This window comes from Pecten maximus, chromosome 7 (assembly GCF_902652985.1).
Source record: "Pecten maximus chromosome 7, xPecMax1.1, whole genome shotgun sequence".
NCBI classification, from domain to species: Eukaryota; Metazoa; Mollusca; class Bivalvia; order Pectinida; family Pectinidae; genus Pecten; species Pecten maximus.
In genome coordinates this window covers 25,619,769-25,628,754 of record NC_047021.1, presented here as the reverse complement: position 1 = coordinate 25,628,754, position 8,986 = coordinate 25,619,769, and the positions used below count along the sequence as shown (strand labels likewise).

The window sequence follows — 8,986 nt, the reverse complement described above, 5'->3', positions numbered from 1 at the left end:
TTTCCCCCTGAACTTTGGTCATGAAAATTGATTCGTGAGTTAATGAGAAGAAGCTGAAAATGTAAATTGTTCACGAATGGACGATGCACGACGACGTACAAAATGCTATTGCAGAAATTCACTTCAGACTTTGTCTCCTTTGACCTAAAACCTAAAAGGGGAGCGGGGGAGTACAATGCAAAGTTTTACCTTACGGCCAGGCGACCTTTTCCACATTAGGAATCGAAACAAATGTTGTTATATACAGCTATGGCTGTACATTCAATATTTGTAATCCATACTGATTTCATAAAAAGTAAGTTCTGGATTTTTTTTATTAATTCATGTATTAAGCCGAACTTCAAAAGTTTAATTTTATATGGCTATTGGCCTCAAGTAACATCCTTTTCAGAAAATATGAAAATCAATACTGAACGTATGATTATACCTCTAATGACGTATCAACGTGTATCTTCCTCGCTGGATCTAACTACGTGTCTGACGTCATCTCTCTGACCATCGACATAATACACCAACCGGTATTTTCTTTATTGAGTCCAACTACGTGTCTGCCAATAAACTCTTTCACCATGAAGGTCATTAACAAACTTATATTTTTCTTAATTGGTCCAACTAATTGTCCGACGTAATCTCTCTTACCATTAAAGTCATAAATAAACTTATATTTTCCTTACCAGGGTCCAGCTACATGTTCGTCGTCAACTCTCTGACTATCAACGTCATAAACCAACCGATATTTTCCTTAACGGGTTCAACAACGTAGCCGTCATCAAGGACGAGCTAACAACTATTATGACTTTTGTCTTTTACAGATATACAATTAGTCTAACTATTTATATTGATAATTAATATCCTGCATCAAACTCTTAGCTGCGTTGGTAAAATGCAATCACAGGAAATTATTTTCCTTATATATCGCAAACATAGTTCTTCCCAAAACGATCGGAAATTAAATAAAACGAACTTATTGTATCACCATTTAATTTCCTAAAAAAATTAGCCAGCCCGTAACATGATCCCGTTAATTGCTTTTTTGTATAAAACACACTGATACAATATTTTATTGTCACGCTTAAGCCAATATAAAAAATTGTGGTGTTTTTTCTATGTCTGGTAACATAACATAATAATCTCAAACTACTGATTCTATGTCGGATATTGCTTGTTGAGATTAGATTTCCAACAAAAACGGCGATAATTTTTTATGGATACACAATTCGTGGAAACTTTTTTAATAGAAATGTATATTACCATGTCTCATATTTCATGTTCTTGTTAATATCTATCTCAAACAATGTACAATTTTTAATGCTAATAGAACTTTGCTCATTGATTCTAAATGAGAAAAACATTTTTGAAATAACATCACTAATGGTCCCTGCTAAAACGCCGTTGCTGAAGATATTTTTTGCAGGCTGTCTGCTGACGCGGGCTATCTGGTTGCGCGGGCTATCTGGTTTCGCAGGCTATCTGGTTTCGCGGGCTATCTGGTTACGCGGACTATCTGGTTTCGCAGGCTATCTGGATACGCGGGCTATCTGCGTTTCGCAGCCTATCTGGTTACGCGGGCTATCTGGTTGCGCGGGCTATCGGCGTTTTCTGTCATTTTGATGTGCATATATGTATACAAAATGTATCTTTTTTATGTATTTTTTTCTTCTTTCTTTAAATATATATAGAGAGAAAAAGAGAGGATATTGAATAAATTTAGTTTCCCTTTGAATATTTCACGAGCATAACAGAATATCGATATTTAACGAGTCTGAAGTACGAGTGAAAAATAGCAATTTATTCTGTCATACGAGTGAAATATATGTTATATTCAACAGAAAACCAATCAATTATCTTTTTATTGCATTTTGATACTGAAAGAACAAAATCTAAAACTTTGAAAAATTGATAGTGTGAAAAAGTGCGGGAATCAGTAACACAATTCATGACGCCGTCTCTTTTTTACGTTACTCCACCTTGACGGCGCCATTTTAAATGTTCCAAATTTTTCCGCCGTTGCGGTACCACTTATAGAGCTTACCAAGAAAGGAAGCAATCACAAAGTCATCTGGGGAGACAGCCAGGAGAGATCGTTCAATGCGTTGAAGAAACTTTTGACATCCCAACCGATCTTGAAGCTTCCGGATCTGGATGAAGACTTCATTCTGAGAACAGATGCCTCTGACCAGGGGATTGGAGCTATTCTACTCCAAGAGGAACATGGAAATAAGCTACCGGTAGCATATGCCAGTCGGAAATTGCAACAGAGAGAGCAGAATTATGCAGTGGTTGAGAAAGAATGCCTTGCTATTGTTTGGGGAATTCAGAAATTTGAGCAGTACATCTACGGTAGAGAATTTCTTCTTGAAACGGATCATCAACCCCTGGTGTACCAGCAGCGATCCAAAACAGCCAATGGAAGATTAATGCGATGGGCTCTTATTCTCCAGCAATACAGGTTCAGAATCTGTGCTATAAAAGGAAGCGACAATGTTGGAGCTGACTACTTGAGTCGTACTTAGGAGACTTCATACCTGGATTGAAACTACCTGTCATCTATGCGATGTGATTTATTGGAAAATGTACCATTTTCTTAGGCAGGGGGATATTGTCACAATCGCTTGTATTTGTATATTTGTCATGTGTGTCTGTATATTGTGTGACGTGTTGTTACTATCTGTATGGCGTAACGGATGTTCCGTAGAGGGTGAGTGAGCGCGCACGAGCAGGAGCCATGACAGTGTTCTAACAGGCCGTGTCGACGGATTTGAGATATTTTAACATTATACGGGCACAGAAACCTTACAGTCTGTGGTAAGTATTGTTTTATCAGTTAGTAATTATATATATATTAGATAATCATCGGTTATTTTGTGTAAAAAGGGGTTATTTTACCTTGGAATGTTGTTCATGCATTATGTCAACGTGCGGTCCAATCATGCATATCGTTCAATGATTTGTAACTGTTGTAATTGATTTATATACATTTGTTCAATCGTACTTCCAAATATAAACATGTATATTAGATATTTGGAAGGTATTTAGGTTATTTGTATATTTTATATAACTTTATAAAACTTCAGTGCTAGTCAAATTTTATTGTATGGAAACCCATAGGGATCTTACGGTTAGTTTTTGTATGATTAAGTTGATACATGGACCAGCACTTTTTCGGGGTAAAAAGTGTCAATATTACATTTCCTATAACTGTATTCATTATTCATGTCATATTTATGGTATTCATGATACATTTTAGAAATAATATTTAAAATGTATACTTTGAAAGTAGGTGTAATATTATATAAATTAGCAATATGCGTGGTTGTGTATTTGTGTGTAGCAAGTGTGTTTATGTTTCCACAGCAATAATGTGGACTGGAGAGAGGTGAATCCGGATGGTCAAAACCGCCTGAGTCATATTACAGGACCAGATGCTGCCATACTGGACTTCAGTAAATAAAAGCCCTATGTTGAGGACAAGGCACAGTTTGCCGAATTATGGAGACCCAGATAGATCTGACGGCGGGTTCTCATATGTCAGTGATTGACAATATATCTACATTCATCATTCATTCGATGATATCAGCCGTCCGTGTAGGAGGCTGTGCAGACAGACAAAGTGTTATTTAGTCTTTGATTTTTCTTATAGGATATTGCCACACGTGGGTAAACATCAGACCAACAGACTGGTGTCCTATATAAATGCAGCTGATCTCCACCTAGTGTTTTCTGGAGCATAGGAGACATGTGCAGAGACATTGTTAAGTGTGTGTAAGATGTGAGAGTGTGACATGAGCATTTGTGGTTATCTTGTTGTATTTTGTGTTGTGTTGTGTATATAAATTTACTATTGTTGTACATATCCGTTATTGAGTTTTCTTTTCCCCAACTGGAGAACAACCTCGCTTGTCCCACGTTACACTGATAAGCGCAATTTAAGTGTTTTCTGCGATTATCGGTGAAGCTATGCGTAAAAAGCTAACGTCAAGTTAGTATTTTGTCAAAAACTAGTCTGAATATTTCAGAAACACAGCAAAATAACCAATCTATGTAAATATCTCCTAATATATACTTATGCTCTCTCTCTCTCTCTCTCTCTCTCTCTCTCTCTCTCTCTCTCTCTCTCTCTCTCTCTTTGTGGGGGTAATCACAAAATATTTCTAAAAAATGTTAAAACAACATGTTATGCTTCCCGAAGGCTTTCCCCGCATAAAAGTTCGGCACATTTAATTACATATCACTTACCTTCAACAAAATGAATGGAAATGTGTTAGGTAGAGAGATGGGATCTTCTGTTGGCCCATCTTTCCGACAACAGAAGTGAAGTTGTATAGACGAATCCCCTGTGCCGTAGGTAACATTCGGTAACTCTCCACCAATATCTGTGTCGTCGAACAGATACCCGTGCATCGTAATGGACCCTTCTGTAAAATCTGGAATATCAATATGACAAAAGGGCTATTTATTTTTCCTATCTTGTAGGACGCAAATTTAGCAAAAATATATTAACCACTGCCTGTAAGTTATATTTCTCTCAAATAATTTGATTTTTGAAAATCCCAAAGTGACAGATGTACGGAAAAACACAAATGCAAAAATGGTAACCGAAAAGGGCTGTGTGGTCCTCTCAAGTCGGAAGGGAGATATTTGCATCGTAAATAACCTACATGCCAAGCTGTTGTACATGCAGCTTCATTTTTGTAGGATATCAGTTTTATTTGTTTCTTAAATCATCCTTTGTTTTATATCAGGCAGACAAATGGTAAAAAATGACTTCAAACGGATTACACGAAAGAAACGAGGAGTTTGTATGCTTTAATGTTCACATTTGTAAATTCATCAGTAGACAATTACAGGACAAGCTAGGTTACCTAGGTGTAAAAATAAACGTTCCATAGTTAGTACTTAAACAGAAATTGCGAAAAAAGTTATACAGCTGTACATGTTCCCGGGAGGATGCGTGCGTCTTAGTTAAAAAACGAAGTCGTTCACCACTGCTCTACCTAAATATACATATAGGCTCTACTAATATCCTATACTGATTTTATCCCATGTTTTAACTATTAACATACAGCGGCCATCCTGCCTATAACGCCATTCGGAAGGTATTCGTATGCGCTTACACTACAGTGTTCTTCCCAGCGTATCGACTGCGATATTTCCGGTGATATAGCTATCCAAATATTTTGCAGTTTTAAAGGTTTCTATAAAACTTGTTTCAGTTTTTATTTTGGAGTCTTTTCCTTTTTGTTTTTTATATCCGTTTCTTATTTCAATCAATGTATTAAATAGATTTGTTTGTATTACTCGCTTAAAGAAATGAATGGAGTATATTATTTTTGCTTAGTCTTTCAAATACGAGCATAACACATTCAATTTTTGACAGGAATTCAAGTTGGAAATACAGTAATATTCAATATTCTCTGTATAGTAATACCTTCAATGATGCAATCTTGTAATAACATTAGCAGTTGATAGGACGTTAAACATTATAAAACCAAACCTTCAATGGCGCTGAAAATACGACAAATTTAGACTATTTACACACACGTCTTTTAAACTTTAGACACAAAGACCACACATACCTCCGGATGGGCACATATTGCCAACTTTGTAAAGACAATATTCTCCTGGTGGCCATTTCTCGTCAGTGTCATTGCTCAAAGAAAATGTTTGTCTCAAACAGAAGTTCAGCTGCATGGTATGTGTGTGAAATGGTCCCATTATGTGTGGTTCAAGGGTGATTTCGTCATCATCATTCCATAGCTGGCTTCGGTACGAGTCCGGTAATGTTAGGTTGATATATCCGCCTTTCCAACCGAACCTGTCTTCCTCTGGACAGCCAAAGGTAGACATTGGGAGACCATATTCCCCTCTTGGCCACTGCGAATGTCCAACAACTGATGACAAAAACATAATACAAACAGGTTAAAGTTAATTCTTTATTCACATGTTTAGTTTCAAAGTGCATACATATTAAGGTGTAAGGTCCTAGCAATCACTACAGATACAGCAGTATGACATATGTACAGGGGAGTATATCAATCGAAATAGTAAAAACAGACTTCATGACATCAGATGTCTACGTATTGGTATTCCCGTGCTGACTTTTTTATACTTGGATGTGGTAACATAAAAGATCCCCTTTGGCAGTTAAGTTCCTTCCGGATGCTGTAGTATTTTAATGTCTCGTACATGTCAGTAACCGTTCTGCATTTCAATGCAAAGCGAAACTTTAGTTTAATCTCGATTTGCATAAGTAATAATTACGTACTTACATATTCCTATAAATTATGTATTTATGAAGCAATGTCAAATTTTAGACCTACACTGAGCACGTCGGCATTCTATGAAGACAACTGGTCAAAATATACAGTGGAACGAGAGTCTGAGATCAAAATTGCACAGTTATGCCTATCTTTCTCAAAACAATATCAGGACATTTGTTTAAGTTCTATTGGACCACACCACGGGTTTAATGAGTAACAAAGGACGAAAACGAAAGATAACTACATCAGGATGTCAGCAATAAATCCCGAAACATAAAAAAAACAGTGAGAAAAACAATGTAAAAGAAATTCACAAGATAATATCTTTTGTAAATTAACCTTGAAAAGCAAAAGCATACCGACCTGTTTCACAAAGTAGACCAGTGTATTCGTCAGTACAAACACACTGACATGTCGTATTCATCAAACTCCCGCCATTCTGGCAGTTCACTGACAAACAAACTGAAATTCGACAATGATACCATGCAATTCGATTATCTGCTGTTAATATGCTGCAAGTACATTTGGTCGTGTGGGACACTACAGCCTATATATAAAGACCAGTTCTATATTGATATTTTTCAATAATTTAATATTTTACTTTCAGTTTGTACCAAAAGTTGTCTTTACTTTGACTGCACTTTTCATTATTCAATACTCTGATTTCCTATAAAATTGTTTTGAAATCACAATCTGATCAACTTTCACATAAGTGTTATACTGTTTCAGTAAAAAAAACTGATACAGATTTGAACACTTTATCAAAGATTTTACAGACAGCGAGACTATTCTGAGCCCTGGCCATCATTTCTAAGAATATATATGTTGTATGAAAACGTCCCCAATAAATACTGTCTGAATAAGTATACACGCTGTGCGTAAACCCGTTTTTCATAGTGTTGTGGATTTTTTCGGAATTAAGCAACATTAGGTAAATGTTATGAAAATGTTAAGATTCATCTGCTGTACATTTTTTATTTTTAAAAAAAAAGTGAAAAATCATGCATTTGAAATTCTACAAAGCAATCTAAACTACTTACCTGGTTCTCTCCCACTGGGAACAATATAGCCACTGCAGTAATACACCCCAAAAAGCAAAAGCACAACCCAATGGCTGTACATTGTTAGGTCTTCTCCTCTTGGCGTGATTGTATGACATATTATATACAAATCAATCATATTTATACATAATATATATACGAGCATTGATTTTCTATTCTAACCAGGAACCAATAGAATCATAGATTTTAAAGGTGTGCCTTATGATTCTACTATTGGGTACAAAATCTCTTGAGATAACATATTGCTAAGATTCATTATCGGTACGTGCGAGCAACAGCGCATTATCTCGATGATGACGACATTGTTATGTAGCAGTATATACAACACCATTACCTTGATGGCAAATTACTGGAAATCTTTACACAGTGGGTTGGTTTTGTTCATAAAAAAACCGTGTAAAAGATTAAGAGATCATTCATAGATACGATTACTACTTTCTTATTATATTTTTTTAATTTTATATTGATATGTCAAAACGCATACAAATATCTCAAATGATGCACTTTAGATATGGAATACCTGGGAGAAATTTACGTGGCCAGACTAGTCATAGCGCTGTCTAACTATCCCAAGAGAAAGCATTTCAATAGACTTGAATCCCTCGACTCCAGCAAGCTAATGGACATATAGGCCTATCGATTTACTACAAAATTAAAACATTTCGACACATGTGACTACACAATTGGGTCAATGTCTTTCATATAAATTTGGAACGCTCTGTCTAAACAAAGTGAAATGATTACTGATATTTGAAGGAGAACAAACGAACTGTTCTACACGCTAAAATAACTATATACGACATTACGGAAACAGCGTTACCATTGCAACAGTTTACAAATGACAATGGGGAAATGGCCCGACTTATCAATATCGATATAAGATTCGATTTTAATCTTTATCCGCTCTAGTAAGGCAGGGAAAGTAACTTGATGACACGCATGTGTTTAGAGTAGAGAAACCAGTGGTAGCTATTGGCGGAATATAGGAGAGTAATTTCGATACGTCTGTTATATATCTACATGTATATGAAAACTGTAGTTATGTGTTTTATTCATTGGATAATACTTACGATTCAGAGAAGGAATTTGTGATTTTCATAAAAATATTTACATTCGGTTTCTACTTTACCTCAAAATTGTAGCAAACCGTAGCAGGTAATGGCTACTTAACCGAACCACCTAAGCAAGATGCCCAGATGGCCTGTATCGCTCACCTGGTTGAGTTTACCAAACGTCAAAATGATGTTCATGTTCAATACATTATTAACTTTACTTATTTAAGGTCTAATAATGCTATATTTGTATTTATATTTCCTTTATAAAGGATGGGTGAAGACCCCTTGGCCTCTTTTACATCAGAATTGTGTTTATCTCTCGATGCCCAGCAATGCTAGATATGGCTATAGAGTGGTGATCTGAACAGTTTCAAAGATATAAACAAAGAAGCTAAGTCCCTAGGGGTGGGGAAATACCCTAGGGCCCCCTTTTTACATTGTAATTTTTTTAATCTCTTGATGCCAAACTATGCTATATTTAGTAATGGGGTGATGATCGCAACAATTTCAAATATATAACCAAGAAACCCTCGGGTGGGGAAATATCCCTGGACCCATCTTTACATCAGGGTTGTGTTTATCCCTAGGCCCAGCAATGATATATATGATT

General features: G+C 36.0%; 1 protein-coding gene across 1 annotated transcript; it reads right to left on the bottom strand.

Annotated features, from left to right (window-relative positions):
• Positions 1-4,221: 4,221 nt before the first annotated feature.
• Positions 4,222-7,399, bottom strand: LOC117331143. Its single transcript, XM_033889738.1, has 4 exons — positions 7,301-7,399; positions 6,624-6,722; positions 5,577-5,891; positions 4,222-4,424 (listed from the first exon to the last, which is right to left on the bottom strand). The coding sequence occupies exons 1-4, from the start codon at positions 7,380-7,382 to the stop codon at positions 4,222-4,224; spliced, it is 699 nt and encodes a 232-aa protein (XP_033745629.1). The 5' UTR covers positions 7,383-7,399.
• Positions 7,400-8,986: the final 1,587 nt, after the last annotated feature.

Bases quoted from the DNA above. Each gene is read 5' to 3' on its own strand.
- LOC117331143 (XM_033889738.1), bottom strand. From the start codon at position 7,382: ATGTACAGCCATTGGGTTGTGCTTTTGCTTTTTGGGGTGTATTACTGC. The intron at 6,723-7,300 runs GTAAGTAGTTTA...GTCGAATTTCAG, and splicing joins TCCCAGTGGGAGAGAACCAG to TTTGTTTGTCAGTGAACTGC. The intron at 4,425-5,576 runs GTATGTGTGGTC...TTGATATTCCAG, and splicing joins CAATATGTGCCCATCCGGAG to ATTTTACAGAAGGGTCCATT.